Source organism: Filicampus tigris, chromosome 11 (genome assembly GCF_054856515.1).
Source record: "Filicampus tigris isolate MCC_2025a chromosome 11, RoL_Ftig_1.0, whole genome shotgun sequence".
Taxonomy (NCBI): domain Eukaryota; kingdom Metazoa; phylum Chordata; class Actinopteri; order Syngnathiformes; family Syngnathidae; genus Filicampus; species Filicampus tigris.
Window position 1 is genome coordinate 23,179,968 of NC_141227.1, and position 15,857 is coordinate 23,195,824.

General features: G+C 45.4%; 3 protein-coding genes across 5 annotated transcripts in view; 2 read left to right on the top strand and 1 right to left on the bottom strand.

Annotated features, from left to right (window-relative positions):
• The first annotated feature begins 7 nt into the window (after window positions 1–7).
• slc3a1 (solute carrier family 3 member 1) lies at window positions 8–6,760 on the top strand. Its single transcript, XM_086045064.1, has 11 exons — window positions 8–409; window positions 1,348–1,850; window positions 2,076–2,255; window positions 2,332–2,477; window positions 2,763–2,888; window positions 3,510–3,629; window positions 4,627–4,751; window positions 4,863–5,064; window positions 5,135–5,317; window positions 5,879–6,004; window positions 6,070–6,760. The coding sequence occupies exons 2-11, from the start codon at window positions 1,472–1,474 to the stop codon at window positions 6,499–6,501; spliced, it is 2,019 nt and encodes a 672-aa protein (XP_085901190.1). The 5' UTR covers window positions 8–409; window positions 1,348–1,471; the 3' UTR covers window positions 6,502–6,760.
• Window positions 5,314–14,906, bottom strand: prepl (prolyl endopeptidase like). Its single transcript, XM_086045062.1, has 15 exons — window positions 14,708–14,906; window positions 14,480–14,599; window positions 14,318–14,384; window positions 13,365–13,512; window positions 13,225–13,286; window positions 13,024–13,150; window positions 12,289–12,505; window positions 11,697–11,888; window positions 11,404–11,622; window positions 10,838–11,007; window positions 10,559–10,775; window positions 9,722–9,871; window positions 8,478–8,607; window positions 7,722–7,804; window positions 5,314–6,686 (listed from the first exon to the last, which is right to left on the bottom strand). Exons 1-15 carry the CDS (start codon window positions 14,813–14,815, stop codon window positions 6,609–6,611), a joined length of 2,088 nt encoding a protein of 695 aa, XP_085901188.1. The 5' UTR covers window positions 14,816–14,906; the 3' UTR covers window positions 5,314–6,608.
• The window catches only part of camkmt (calmodulin-lysine N-methyltransferase), a 124,615-nt gene continuing 122,178 nt past the window's right edge, over window positions 13,421–15,857 (top strand). The window contains exons 1-2 of one of the 3 annotated variants that reach the window (XM_086045066.1): window positions 13,427–15,054; window positions 15,148–15,293. In XM_086045066.1, coding sequence (XP_085901192.1) covers window positions 15,198–15,293 — 96 coding nt within the window. In that variant the 5' untranslated portion in view covers window positions 13,427–15,054; window positions 15,148–15,197. Of the gene's footprint in view, window positions 15,294–15,857 lie in introns of all 3 variants that reach the window. The other 2 variants (XM_086045067.1, XM_086045065.1) reach the window with 2 other exon arrangements.

Here is a 15,857-nt window from a genome sequence, read left to right on the forward strand (position 1 = left end):
TCTTTGGATCCTCAGTCTGGTAAATTGACCGTAAATTTCAATGGAAAGATTGGATTTTAAATCTAGTGGAATAGCTTCTACTTTTTGTCTCTTACCGTGAAACAAAACGAGCCCAAAGTCATTTGATGATTGTCTTAACAATTCACTGGAAGTAAACGACTATACGATGAAATTCAGGAATTTACAAAGTTCTACTAAAGGTCTTCGTTTTGACTGTGAATGTCAAGATTTGATTTTAAACCCAGTGGCACAGGCTTTTGCCTGCTGCCATGAACCAATTCCAACCCAAATTGCCTTTTTTGCCGTCTTGGACTGGATGTGCTTGTTGTGCTTGTTTGCTGCTCTCTGTGTACAGACACTCCAGAATGTTCTACGCAATCTGCGCCACGGCAAGTAGACAAGTAGTCAGGTAAATGTAACCAAGTGTTGTGATCAAGATTTTCCTTGCACAAGTACTCAATTTATAGTGCTGCTAGAAATAATGAAAGTGTATTGCTCTCATGCCAGAAATAAAGGTTCAATATCAAAGCTTGGGAAATTTCACAATGCGCTAAATGAAACATAAAAATGATGTTGATTTGTGAAAATTATCACATTAAAATGTAAAACTTAGCATGTTAAAATGTGAAAATTGTCATGGTAAAGCGGTAAGTGTTTAAATAGAGTTCAGATTTACAAAGAAGACACACATACCTACTTCGGGCTCTGCCGGTGACCTAAACTTGGAAGAATTGCTGAATTTTGTTCTGCCAAAAGTAGCACCCAACTTATAACGCTACCCCGTTGCAGTGTGATAACTTACCACGATATAACGTGGAACTTTAATCGTGAAGTTGTTTTACATTTTAAGAACCCTCTTTGAATCATATCACACCCCTTGTATCGAGATGCATCTTTTGAGAGATGCACACCAGGTATGAGTCAGTCTAAATTGGTTTGATGATGATTTGTTGTTTCTTCAAATTAATGAATAAACTTGAATAGTTTGGCCTTTGAAGAACTTTTACATGCTGGCACATATTACTAAACATGGCGTACCTCATCGAATCGTATTTTAATCCCATTTAACGGAGCCGAATCGAATCATTCCACGTGAAAGTGCACCGTTATCGAATTGTATTGTACCCCATGTATCGAGATGCGTGTTAAATAGTCTTAATGGAGACATGCCCGTTACCACGTTATCATGTGATATTGAGCTTTATTTTTCCCGGTGTGGCAGCAATATGCTTCCATAAGAAATATATTAGTGCTCAGTTTGATTTAACTTAGTCAATAACCTCACAGAAGTTCCTCTGCAGAGACTGACCAAACTAATCTCTTAACTATTGCCACCACATTCCACAGGTTGGACCATCAGTGCGCATGTGTGTGAGAGAGATAAAAGCAAAAGGAAGAACCCTGACCTCCGCACACATCAAGAAAGACGCAGCACTGCTGGCGCATTCAAACCATAAAAGTTATCAGCGACATGGAGCTGGCCACCCACACTCGGGCCGTCGAGGACTTGGAAGATGGCAAGCCAGTGGAGGACATCATCACCGTCGCCCCCGTGGAGCCTGAAACCAAGGCGGCGGACCCCCCCGATGAGGAGTACACGCAGATCAAGCCGTACGCCGGCATGCCCAAGGAGGTGCTGCTGCTGTATTCGTCGCGGCCCTGCTACCGTGTTCCGCGGGAGATCCTGTTCTGGCTGATCGTGGTGTGCACGCTGACGCTGGTGGCCCTCACCATCAGCGTGGTGGCGCTGTCGCCCCGCTGCCTCAGCTGGTGGCAGGTGTCCCCCGTCTACCAGGTGTACCCCCGCTCCTTCAGGGACTCCGACGGAGATGGAGTGGGAGACCTGAAAGGTGAGTCGGCATCATTGCGTAGTACACTTTTCACATCCTGGACACTTGTTGCTAGGCAGAATAGAAATGAAGTCTCGCCAAGTTTGCCAGGAGGGACTTTATAAAAATTTTGCACCAATCCACATTTAATTGGAATGAATGAACTAATGAAGAAAGATGATTCCGTCGATTGTGCGAGTAGTCATGTCGATGTTGATGGCTCGTTTGCGTGTGTGCCCTTGGCAGGCATTCAGGAGAAGCTGGGCCATTTTGAGTACCTGAACATCAAGGCGGTTTGGGTCAGTACCTTCTACCGCTCTCCCATGAAGGACTCGGGCTACGACGTGGAAGATTTCCGGGCCGTCGACCCGCTTTTCGGCACCATGCAGGACTTTGAAGACCTTTTGGCTGAGATGCACAAATTAGGTGAAGCCCTCAACCGGTTCACCAAGTGATGGTGGTGGCGCGCTTCACAGGATGTGACGGTCTCTGCCTCCGCCAGATTTAAAGCTCATCGTGGACTTCATTCCCAACCACACCAGCGACAAGCACCGCTGGTTTAACCTGAGTCGCGCCAGAGATCCACACTACCACGACTACTACGTCTGGGCTGACTGCAATGCAACAGGACCCAAGCCGAATAACTGGGTAGGCTCGTGCTCAATCTACCCATCACAAACGTCACGTTCGCAATGCAAGCCCGAGAGGCACTTTGTCGTCCGTTTTTAATCGACGCCTGAGAGCGGTACAGGACAAAAGGCCAGCGCCGCGAGATTGATGAAAATGGGTGGACTCATTCGCTTAATTCTTATTTCACCACCGCAATATTTGTCAGAACACCGTCTTTCTACTTGTGGGGGCACATAGAACACTTCAAAAAAAGAAAATGTTTGCCTTGGGTTCCACTTTAAAGCTCTGCTTCCCTTATTTCAGGTGAGCATGTTTGGCAACTCATCGTGGACGTACGATGCAGTTCGAGGGCAGTGTTACCTGCACCAGTTCCTCAAGGAGCAACCTGACCTGAACTTCAGAAACCCTCGCGTCCGCCAGGAGATGCTTGTAAGACGACAGCAGCGCACCCGCGTGTCGGGGTTGTGGGGGTGTTGCAGCACAACATTGTCATATTAGACATGGCTTTGGCCCGAGCACAAAAGCAGTGAATAGCAAGCGGAAAAATCGATCGCTTGTAAACGTCGCATGACCAAACGGCGAAAACAGGTGAGCTACGACGGTCGTCACTTGAGCCTGTGATGTCATTTTCAGTCGACAGCAAGTGACAGTACAAGGCAAAATGGCCGCCTCCTGAGATGGTGGATTTTTCTGCCGAATTCATATGCCACAAACGCAATTTTAATCGGAATACCCTGTTTAGACTAGTGGCGGCGTCTAGAACGTGTTATTGTAAAGAAATGTTGTGACTTGACTTCCGCTTTAAAGGTTGAAATGCTTTTGGTAATTTTATGAAACATTTTAGCATCGTTAATTGTCAAAAGCAGAATAATCCCTCCCTGCGAAACCTATTTCACTGCCAGCGTTGTATTGGTTTGTCAATTGCTGAGACATCCACGTGATATTACACATTAACTTGAGTTTGTGTACTTTTAACTGCCGTTGTGCAGCTCAAAGTGCAAGTGAGAATTGTGCCCCTTGTCACTTTTTTTTTAATGACTTCAATTTCAGGATATCATCCAATTCTGGCTGGACAAGGGAGTGGACGGCTTCCAGATGGATGCGGTAAAACACCTGCTGGAGGCTGCGCACCTGCGGGACGAGCCCCAGGTGGACCCCAATAAGCCCTCTGTGAGTTTTGACACCATCAGTCATCATCCAGTTCAGAAATCACCTTTTTTTTGGGTTTTTTTTTGTTTGTCGGCCTCAAAAGTGGGAAGATTAGACGCATATTTGAGTGGATTAACTCGTCGTGCTGCAGCACTATTATACTGCAGGCAGGATTCCACTCAAATCACTACTCAGGGCCAAGCTGCACTTCAGTGGAGTGTGATGGCTCCCCAGTCGCACACAATGAGGAGTTCATGCTATTACCAAACACAACAGGCACTCGTGTTTGTGTGTGTGTGTGTGTGTCTTTTGTCAAACGATCCAGCCAATCAGAGTCGGGCTGCTATCAGTTAGTACACGTTATAGCAGGCTGGTTTATTCTTAGCCACTAAAGATGCCACCTTCACAAGTGAGCCGCAGAGTTCTAACTGCTGTTTCAGCAGAACCCAAACAAGTTTCTTTAATGATTGATTTTTATTTTTATTTTTATGGAGACATGCATACACGCACACACACATACCGGTATACGTGTCACAGATAGACTTGCACAGTTAATGAGATCCAATAAGAGACCTGTATCCCCTCCTCCCAAAAAAAAAAAAAAAAAAAGCGTATACAGAACTATATTCCCAGCCACAATCCTACACTAATATGTACAACTTTATGGAAATAGAACCTCCTGCTGCCTGTGCCTGAATTTTGTCGTCCCACTCAAAATTGAATGTGTAGTTCCTTGGCCTATCGTTTATCTTCAGTACTCTGGGTAATCTGGCTTCCCACCGCATTTCCAAAACATGCATGTCAGCTTCATTGAAGACTCCAAATTGTCCATAGTGTTTTGCAATTGCCTGTTGACCAGTTCCGGGTGTGCCGCTCCTCTCACCCCAAAGTCAGTCGGGATCATCTCCAGCGTACCCTGATGGGGACAAGCGCTGTAGAAAATCGAAGATGGCTCTTGTATTGTCATCTGCGTGTGTATATGGCACACTAGTGAACAGTATGCTCGGTCCTGTTCCAGGAGTCTGTGACTTCCGAGCGAGACCTCCACCATGACTTCACCACCTCGCAGGTGGGCCTGCACGATCTGCTGAGGGAATGGAGGGCTCACATGGACGTCTTCAGCCGGGAACCGGGCAGATACAGGTACAGCCCCCCAACATCGTGGTTCATAGTTAAAAAGGGGATCACAACACGGGAAATACAATACATGTAGTTCCATTTTGGACCCTCACATGAGTTGCGTGTGCGCTTTAGGTTAATGGTGACCGAGTCGTATGATGGCAGCGAGGTGGAAAAGACCATGATGTACTACGGGACGCCTCTGGTGAAAGAGAGCGATTTCCCATTGAACTTGTACCTTCTGGACTTGCCTGTCAACACCAGCGGCCTGTGGGTCGAACATCTGGTGCATCTCTGGATGGCCAACATGCCCGCAGGACGCTGGCCCAACTGGCTGGTGAGTCGCATCACTGCCTTATTTGTTCCTAACCGCAACGCAGTCATTGGCCCTTTTTTGCTCGGATCAGGTCGGGAACCGCAACACGCCTCGCGTCGCCTCCAGGGCGGGTCAGCGCTACACGCGGGTCATCAACATGCTCCTGCTGACGCTTCCTGGTACGCCGACCACCTACTACGGAGAGGAGATCGGCATGGAGAACGTCAACGTGACGGAGAGTCACATTCAGGACCCAGCAGGCAGATATAATGCGGTAAAACACACTTTCTTTTATTTGTTGACAGTACCACATCAACACATTTAGAGGGATTGCCCGTGACCATTGTGGGGAAAAGCGATGAAGAAAAAATATGGATGGGTGGACATCCAAACGTATGTCCGACCTGTCTGTAGGGGAGGTCGAATTTAGCAATATGGTTAGTTTTGCGGGCACCATGTCTGTTTTGGGATAATAGACGAAAACCTTTTTAAATTTGTCATTCATGGGAAGGCTGTTACATTTGGAGGGTTTTATTTCAATTCATTTACCAGAATTAAATGTTCCTCAATTCATCGGAATTAAAGCCTTTTAAAATCCTTACATGCAACAAAATGTTATGCTTTTGGAGAATTTAGGAATAGTTGCTATTTGTTCATGCTAATAATAGATTCCAAGACATTATTATTGTGCTCTGATTATAAAGCAGCTGTTTGTGCATTTTGTTAGAAAACATTCGAGGGCTCTAAATGCACTACAGTTCTACATGACACTTAACCACAATAATAACACTCAGCAGGTGTCCAGTTATTGTACATTCAAGTGTGTTTGATGCAGAGCGCCAGTGGAGCTCCTCAACATTCTCCGATGCAGTGGAGTGCTGACGCCAACGCGGGCTTCAACAACAACACCAACGTGACGTGGTTGCCTGTGCATCCCAACTACGGCAGCGTCAACGTCGAGGTACACCGCGCCCCCCAAAACCCATTCCGCAGCACACTGACTCGTTTCCACGCGTCCTCCTCCAGGTCCAGAAGCAAGACGAAGGCTCGGTGCTGTCCCAGTACCGCCGTCTGAGCGCCCTGCGTCAGTCGGCGCTGCCCCTCCAACGCGGCTGGTTCTGCTACGTCCACGCCGACCACAGCGTCTTGGCCTACCTGCGAGAGCTGGACGGGCTGGACCGCGCCTTCCTCCTGGTGCTCAACTTCGGCCGCCGGTCGGCCGTCACCGACCTCTCGGCGGTGGCGGAGCTGCCCGAGCGGCTGCGGGTTTTGATGAGCACCAACCGGGCCAACGACGGCAAAGCGCTCAGCAAGTCTGGGATCGCCACCGAAGCGGGAGAGGGTTTGACCATTGAGTTTTCCACACGCGCTCGCTTTAACGCCAACCACCCGGGGCTGTGTTACATCTCCGAGAAGGCCTGCTATTTAAGCGCCTTGGACATTCTCTATACTTGCTAACACGCACCACTTGTGTTGTATCTCGCTAGATGTGAATGACTGAATAAGAAAGCAACCGTGCAGTCACATCCCTTGTTGTCCTGTCTTCTGCTGTCGTCCGCACAACTTTATCTCTTCCTCCTGCGTGGAGGACGAGGAGGTTCCAGGTCCAGCTCCTTGTAGAGAAACGCTAGCTGGAGGGCTTCCTGTGTCAGGTAGGACAGACAGTTTGTCACATTTAGTCCTTGATGGAAATCAATTCAAAACTTTGAAGGTCCAAGAGAAGGAGACAGTCGACAGAATAAGATGAATAGATTGCAGTGGGGGGGGGTTCGGGTGGACCGCTCTCTCAACAGGAAGGTTGCAGGCTTGACTGCTTTTCGTGGCAAACCAGCTAACATTTTTGGGGGTTTGGATTGTGTATGTTTATACAAAAAAAAAAAATTCTCTAGTACCCATCATTCGATTTTTTTTTTTTAACTTTAGGTGCATTGTACTCAGTTGAAGTCGCCACTCCGAGCAGTCATAGCATTTTGACGGACTTTCTTTTTGGGGAGAGAAAGTCCACCACAGGGGGACACGCTGAAAATGGGCATCTTTTTTTTTTTTTTGTCGTTTCGGTCGTTGTTTACGTGACAATGGAGTTTTGGAAACAAACAGGTCCCGCAATGATGGCAGTTTTCTTAAATGACGTCATATGTCCTCATGCAACAAGAAGGCAAGCGCAATTATTCAATTGCAGTTTCATTCAATTGCTTTATATTTATGGTCGTAAAGTTTTTCCTTCAAATATTTATTCCAACTATCACTTTCCTACAGCGTTAATTTAGGTTAGTGATTAAACGATGGACTACAGATGACGTCGAAATTTGGCTTTGCGCTGTACTAAGATTTGTGCCCCAAGCAGTTGATGTGAAAATAAGGTTTCTTTGCGAAGTGCCATCGCCAGCCATGAGTCTGCGATGAATTGTTTTTGCAGGTCAGTATGAACGGGGATTGTTTGTACAATGCTGCGCAAAGGCCCTTTTTCTCTCACGCAGATGATGATTCGCCTTTGTGTCAAACTGCCGCAGATAGCACCAACTGCCGAAGATGGCTTCCTCAACGTCAGTTATTTTTTTCCCTCAGGTATCGGTGGCTGGTATCGGCAGCCCCCACGAATAAGAACCCGATACCTTAAAACAGGGCTGGCATCCGACCTCACCCGTCCTTAGATTGTACCGTTGGATTTGGGTTTTTACCTCGTCCAGTATGGACTCCCAGTCATCTGGTCCCATGTGATTGGCTCCAGGTTGGATATTCACAACTATATTTGGTTCCGGGTCTGGAAGAAGGTAAAGGGGAAGACAAAATCCAATGTTAAGAGGTTTCTCCTGAGCGGTTGTCCACTTCCTTCCCATCTCACCGTGCATCCACCTCTCACTCACTCCCGTCTCCTCGTCCGTCCTCTTTGAATTTAGATGATCTTTCCCCCCCAGTGCCCTGACCCTCCACCTCCCCATCTCGGCGGTTGCGGCTGTTTCACAAGCGCGGTCTTGACCTTGACAGCTCCCAGTCTGTGGCGTCTAATCTCTCGCTCTGATACGCTATCTCCTAACCATGCTAATGGGCCTGCGCCGCCCGCCCTCCACGCCATCAGCACTTTATCAAATAGACTCCGCAGAGACGAGATTATGCGCACATACGCAGACGCCCCCACCCTCCCTCGCGCCGCTGTGGGCGTATGAACAACTGAAGCCGGGTGATGCGATGAGTTCCGATTAGAAGCGAGAGGAGGAAAGAGCCCGTCCGCGGGGAAATGAGTGCAATTAGCGAGCACGCGCATACACACTGGACCGCAAGGTGACCTCGGCTATACGTTGGTCGTGAACTGAAATTGCTCATTGCTGACATGCGCTGAATGGAAGCGTGACAATTTCTGACGTCCCTTTTGAAGTACACAACGGCAACGCATGGCTGCGCTTACATGGTAGTGCAGCGGCTCAATGTGAATGTACCTGATTTGGCCGCCGCCGTGTTGAAGTGAGTTTGCACTGCTGCCTTTAGCTCCTCGACGTACTTGAGGACTCCGGCCAGAGGCGTCCTTTTGTCGTCGGCGTAGGCCGTCAGCAGCATCGACGGGTAGCGCTGAAAGAGGGTTGGGAAAGGAGGAACCACAAAGCATTAAAAACTGCACCGTGAAGTGCATCCATCACGACAGTCAACCTCTCTTTATTGTGGGGCATTCGTTTCAGATCTGCCAAAGGGGAACATTTGCCACATGGATCTCCAATTTAGAAAACTTTTATGATAGTTTCATCCCTCCTACATGCTTTAAACACCCAACTAATTAAAATGCTTTTTTAAAACACATTGTAGCTGTGAAAACAAAAACTAATCACAGGCATAAAATGTATAGACAAAAGTATTGTTGCATCTGTGTCAAGGTTATTATAGTTAAGAAAAATATAACTAAAATTGAAAACGTTTTCGTTAACAAAATAAAATAAAAACGAAAATGCTTACAAACTACATCTTACCAACTAAAACTAGGATTATAGCAAAAATGCCCTTGGTTTCCGTCAATTAATATACTTTCGGGGTTTATTTTAGAAAATTAAAATTTATCTCGGTAATGCTGTACGTCTGTACATAAGGACCACAATCCACAAATATTCTATATATTCAAACAAAAAACAAACAAAAAAAAAACAATACTAAACTAATAAAACCAAACTAAAACTAATACAAACTAACAAAGCTGCTACAACAACGAATAAAAACGAACTCAATTTCAAAAACAAAAGTGAAAACAAAATTAAATAAAAACAACTATGATGACAAATGGGAAACTATCATAACTCTGATCTGTGTACATGCCCAGGGAGTTTGCATTTCTCGGGGCGGGACGGAGACAGTAGGGCATGAGTGAAATGACCGGGGGGGGGGAATCAGCCCTCTCTGGCACCATCTTGTACGTCTAATTTGTATTTTTTGAAGAAAAACACTGTGCCTGAGAAATAGCAACCAATTAGGAGCAGGAGGCGTGACTAACGATCAATTGCCGTGCTCTCATGGCCACCCCCGCTGCCGCGCGCTTTCCAGATACCTCAGACTTCAGGACCTTTGTGGAAACCATGGCGGAATAGCCACGCGACAGGTAAATTGCCTCTTTTTTTTATCAACTGATTATACATATCAAGAAATAAAAACATTTCAAACCCATAACACAGTGGGGGTGGTGAGGTGTGCGCTTCTCTACCTGAGGAGTAATGTTGTGAATTGGGCAATAGGAGGCGATGGTGAGCCTGTGTTGCGGGTTTCCCAGGGGGTCCCCCCACTCCTCCCTGTCCTCCACCGTGAGAGGCAGTTTGGGCTCCTCCATTGTTCCCAGCACATCCAGGAAAGGGCTCTGTCAAAAGGTGGAAAATTACCAGCGCGATGAACTCCCGCTATGTTGCTGTTCATCACTTACGACCCCACTATATCGCGGATTTTTAAGACATAATTTTTGTACAGTATACAGAACAGTCGCCACCTTCAGTGTGGTACAATGTTGTTTTTTCATACTGTTTGTACAATACTTTTATCCATTGCTCTCTTTTCACACAGTATGCATTTAATTGTGTTAGTTATTGTTTCCGAAGTGTTTTTGTAGAACCCCCAAAAAGTGAGCACTATACATTTTATTTAAAAAATGCCCTAGAGTTTATTAAATAAGCTATTTCTTTTTTACGGTTTTTCACTTCTCACAGGGCGATCTTGAACATAAACCCGTGATGGACGATTGATGATTGTATTAGCTGTCTACCTGTGTTGCGCCACTCTTTCTATAACCGTAAGTTTTGATGCTCACCATTTGCAAGTAAATGGTGCTTTGCATTGTTTGTTAGCATTAAGCTAAACAGACTTGTGGTTGTTTTAAATACCTGACGACGTGTCAATCTCTTTGTTTTATGTCAACCAAGTGGGAGTGGCATTGAACAGCTTGAAGCCTCTTTTTCGATGACTGGTTCAATATTTGCCAAACTGCTGCTTCTTGCGAAGTGTGTTGAATTGAGTCCATTGTCACAATGCGGCATCACTTTCTCAAATGTACCTGCAGCATGACAGCCCGCATCATGTCCGGCCGTCTGTTGCACAGCGCCCCCACTGGCACGGCCCCGGCGCTGCGTGCGGTGAGGACGGTCCTTGAAGGGCTTGAGACGCTCGAAGAGAAGAGGTGAGCGAGGCAGGCTTGAAGGTCCTCCACTCCTCTATGCTTGCCCTCGACGCGAGCTTGTCTCTGCCATGCCAGGCCGCGCTCTCCTCCGCCTCTACACATGTCCGCCCATACAAATGTTTCTTTCGCGCGACCGGTGACAGTGGTGGATGTTACCTTATATGGCAGTAGGCCAGAGCCCAACCCTGCTCCAGCAGAAACCTTTTCTCCGAGCAGAACAGCATGTTGACGTCGCGGCCGTAAGCTCCGTAGACGTGTACCAGCAGAGGCGTGTCCTTTGTACACGGCACGCCGTGAAACAACGTCACTGGCACTAAAGTACCGTCCTGCACCAGGGATGCAATGCTCATTAAGACCCGAACAGCGTTCATATTTCTAAGTTCATATTCTCAATGTTAAATCACCTCAGTGACCTGAATGCGTGCACTATACCGGTAGTTTTAAAAAAATGTATCCAGTATTATAGTCTCAATCCTGCCCAAATTCGAGTTGGTTGCACTCATTGCACAGTGATTTGTTTGCATGTATTTTTTTAAATTTTAAATTGCAGCCCCACGAGGGCACAAGCCAGTGCCAACTTCCATTAGCGCACAATTTGATATGAATTTCTGCTCCTCATTTTTATAGAAATTTTGCGATGCAGTATTAAAACTTGTATGAAATATATTGTGCTGACAGATTCCAGTAAGAGCTCAAGAATGCTTCGCCTCAAGTGTTGGTACCTGGCTGCAAGCCTTCAAGCGTGCAGGGATATAATTCCCCTGGTTCTTGGGAAAAGGAGAGGGCCCGGCACCCACGCCTGATGAAAGGAGGCCTTCCTCGGGGTAAAGATGGTAGGATACCGGGGGGCCGACTGGAGACGAGATCAGGAACTCAATTGTGCCGCGTTGCTCTGCAAAGCCTGGACGCTTGGTTTCAACGACGCACGTCCAGGAGGGCAGCTTCAAGTGTACAAGTCAGCGAGTGGACTACAGTACCAAACATTCATCAACTTTTTTTTTTTTTTTTTTTTTACCTGCAGAGTATACGCTTCCCTTGGTCGGGAGAGCGGGACGACAATCAGCTCCAGCACATTGCCCGTCGTCACGGCAACCAGTATGCAATGGTCCCCGACCACGTCCATATCTTTGAGCACGGTGCCGGGACATGGGGTGAATATGGCGTCCCATGACATCATCGAGGCCTCAGAGAGGGGGGCCTTGACCACCTGAGTGAGGCAGGTGTGGTGTTTTGTTAAAAATTCTTTTCGCGGTCCCAATGACAGTTAAATAAGCTTGTTTGTGTGCAGATATTGACAATGGTACAGCAAACAGTTCAGTTGACACAACTAACGTAGGTCTATTCATTGGAGGTTTGAAGACAGAATGACACCAGGAGGTACTTGAACTTCACTTAGACAACAAAAAAATAAAACTTAAGAAAAAATGAGAAACGAATAAAAGCTAACAGACCTACTCTAAAAACTAATTCAAACTAAATGAATTTCACAAATCAAAACTAAATAAAAAATCAAATGAAAAATCCCAAACTATTTGACCCTGCATCAGAGGCACACTCCTTAAAAGCATCCAATTTTTCATCGATTGTATACAGCGCAATCTCCCAACCTGATATTCCCGTCCAGGCCCCGTGTTGGCGAGTATGATCAAGTTGCGCCTCCAGTGTTCCACGTGGTACAACAGCTCCGGCTGGCGCGCCTGAACCAGGGCGGGTTCCAGACCGGGGTCGGAGACGTCCACGAGCAACACCTCGGAGCTGCTCCTGCCGCTGGAGGTGATGCTCAGCACGTGGCCGTCTCTCGAGAGGGACACCTCCACAAAAACACTGAGGCGGGGAAACAGTGTTAAGTTGGAGGGGAGCTGGGCAAATTTAGCACACCCTATTATGAATGATTACAAACACCCCGTTTTTCTAAATATTCTATCTGTGCTATGTAGTCCGTATCCAGCTTGTATAACAGTGTAAATTTACCTCAAAACAACCAACAGCAGCCTTAATGTCTAAGGCAAACAAAAGTGAGTACACCTCTGAGTGAAATTGAAATTCACAAGTCATTGATGCTTCTCTGAAAAGGTTGCCACAAGATGGTGGCAAAGCACTACTTTTCTATTAGACAGGGCTATGGCCAGACTGAATTAAGATCCTCCCCTCCCTTCAACATTGCTCCTTGGTGCCAGAGAAATATTTTTCTATCGACAGGGCTTAGGCCTGAGCTCAAAAACAATAACCAATGATAGGTTAAAAAATAAACAAATAAATAATTAGCAAATAGATAAATCTGTCAATGTACTACTAACACCAGGGGGAATTTTTAAGGGTGCCCAAAAATGTTATTTACTCACTGCGGTTGTAATTCCTTGTACACAGAGCGTATCGTGCTTCCTTTTTGCGTGAGGTCCAGACGATATACGTTTTGGCACTTCAGACCTTCCTGGATGGTATAAAACAACACCTCATCTGTGGCCCACTCTTACAAGACAAGAACGTCACGTTAGATGCTTGTTGCCATTGTTCTACTTATTGAAGCTGATTTCAAAGTGTACCAAAACTGAAGACGTTGTCCAGCGTGAGTATGTGTCTTTGGCCGAGCTTCACAACCACGCACCTGGGTTAGATGTCACATGGCCTCATGAATTCATTTGAACAAAACACATGTGTCAATATTCTCTTCGACAGTATTGACCTTATTGTTTCTGTGTTACAGGTCTTCACAGTGACGGCAAGATGCTTCTCCTGAGGGGAAAGTCGTATTCTCTGCACAGCCCACTCTTGTGTGTCCTCACCTGCACAGATGCTACGCAGGTCGAGAACGCGCTCTGGTTCCGACTCGCCTGCGAGCAAAGTAGTAGAGATGAAATGCTATGAACATTTCATATCATGGACGGAATATTGACGGTTATCAGTGTTATCATGATACCGATTTAACAAATCATGGCTGGGATTTACCAATTCGTGCCTCAAAAGTAAAAGCATTAAGCACACTTGCACAATCTAACAAGAGCCAAAACAATAATGCTCAAAATAATAGAAAACATATACACAAGTATGGAAAAAATGCACAACTATTAGAAAAAAATATTAATGATTAAACTTACACACAAAGAGATTTTGAGGATAAGCGGATAATGGATGGATGGATAAAAATGGACAAAACACAAAAATTAGGAATAAGGACAACAATGAACATCAGTACGAAATAGATTAGAAAACACACACTATACACAATGTACAAATAAAAATATTTACAAAAAATAGAAATGTATACAAAAAAGTACTTGACAAAATATAAAAAGAGATTAGACACGTGAAAAATACATTGCCGAGAAACAAAATGATTAGGATACGGTACGAAAATGTAAGATAAAAAATACAAATTTGAAAAAAATGTGCAAAATACAAAATTAGACAAAAATAGAAACATGAGGAAACAATACAAAACATATTCAACTATAAAATACACAAAGATTAGAGGAAAATACAAAGTGTCATAAGTTGTCTTGAAATAAGTGATAGAACGCATCTATGACTCATTTTCTCCAAATACTAATGATCCCCTAAAATTGTGGTGTTGTGCATAAATCGGCTACAACCGTAAAAATGTTAAATGACGTACTTTTGCTAACCATTGTTGCTTACTTTTTCTCTTTTCCATTCTGTAGATGCCGTTTCCTTCCATAAAGTAAACATGGTGGCGACCATACACCTGTCAAGACAAACCATATACAATTTGAAATATGACTGTAGAAAAATGAATGAGGCCATTCAAGTGGGGTAGCAATACACGTCTACAATGATTACCGCTGAGTGGTCAGGTACGTTGGAGAACCTGCTGTAAGTTGCCTTCAGGTGTCTCTTGAAACACGCCTTCAAGTCTTTGTAGCGCTCGAGATCACGACTGAGATGGTCCAAGGGTGTTTCCTGAAAAAAGAAAACTATTCAAACGCCTCAAAAGACAACCACTTTGGACTTTATCATTTTTGGAGTGGTCATTAAACGCAACATTCATTTTTATGAAGCCACACTTACTTTCGTGTAGTAACGACAACGGACACGCTTCGTGACATAAACATCCTGATAACATGAGCGAAATGTCACTAAACGTGCACCTAAACGGAGTGCAGCAAGAACAGCCATTACATTATTTCACACTTCATCCGCCGTCTTGAAGGAAGTTCATCGGCGACCATGCTTCCCTAAACAAAGCCGGCTGCGAATGACGTAGGACAGAAATCTCAGACAAAAATAATCGATACCAGAGTTGAGCAGTAGTTTGTTTCCTCCTTGAAGTGGAGCTCGACTGCTCTGAACGCTACTAATATGTCTCAAGTATCCAAGGTGTACGGAAGTGCGGAGAGATTGGGAATCTTTTACAGGTGACACCGATGCAGCCCATCATGTTATGTACTTTTTATGACCATGCAAACCTCCCCCCTCTTTTCAAAATCGCCGCTGCCTTTGCCTGACAGTTCTACAAATTGACTTGGACACGCTCCAACGTCGCTTTGAGAGGAGAAACATGAACGAGGACGCGTCTTGTGCTGCTAATTCCCAAACGTCTCACGATGGTGTTACCGCAGATGTCGCCCGAGCCAGGTGGTCCCTCCTCAGACAGGTAATGCTGGCCTTTCAAAACTTAATCAGCACTACCAATACCATAAACAAAATGTGTTTAAAACTACGTGTGTTTTTGGAGTCGAGTGCAACGTTGTGCTGCAGAGAAATTGCGTGACAGGTCCAGGATCCTTCTGGCCCACCGTATTGATTTGGTTTCGCTCGTGCTGTACATCGCCAAAGACATGTTTCCAATGTATCTGCTGCAAAGGCAGCCACTTGTTAGAAACATTTGACCCGGGGTATGGGTTTCCAAGCTGCAAGTAATATGCATAGGTTCAGGTTGCTTTGCCTCACCTGTAAAACTCGACATGAGATAAGAGCGTGAGAGAGAGATGGAGGAGCTGCAGGTTTCCTTTCCAAGATGGGCCAGCCAAGCCACGTACTGTGGTGGTCAATTTAGTAATTTTTCAACTTTTAAGTTATATTACTTGACAACGGGACACAGTATATTGATAAAATATTTTAAATATTATATAATAAGACTGTAGCCCATAGTTGATTTTCATCTTCAGTCTCTTGACAAGCAGATGATCACTGAGTAAACTGTTGATTTATTAAAGAT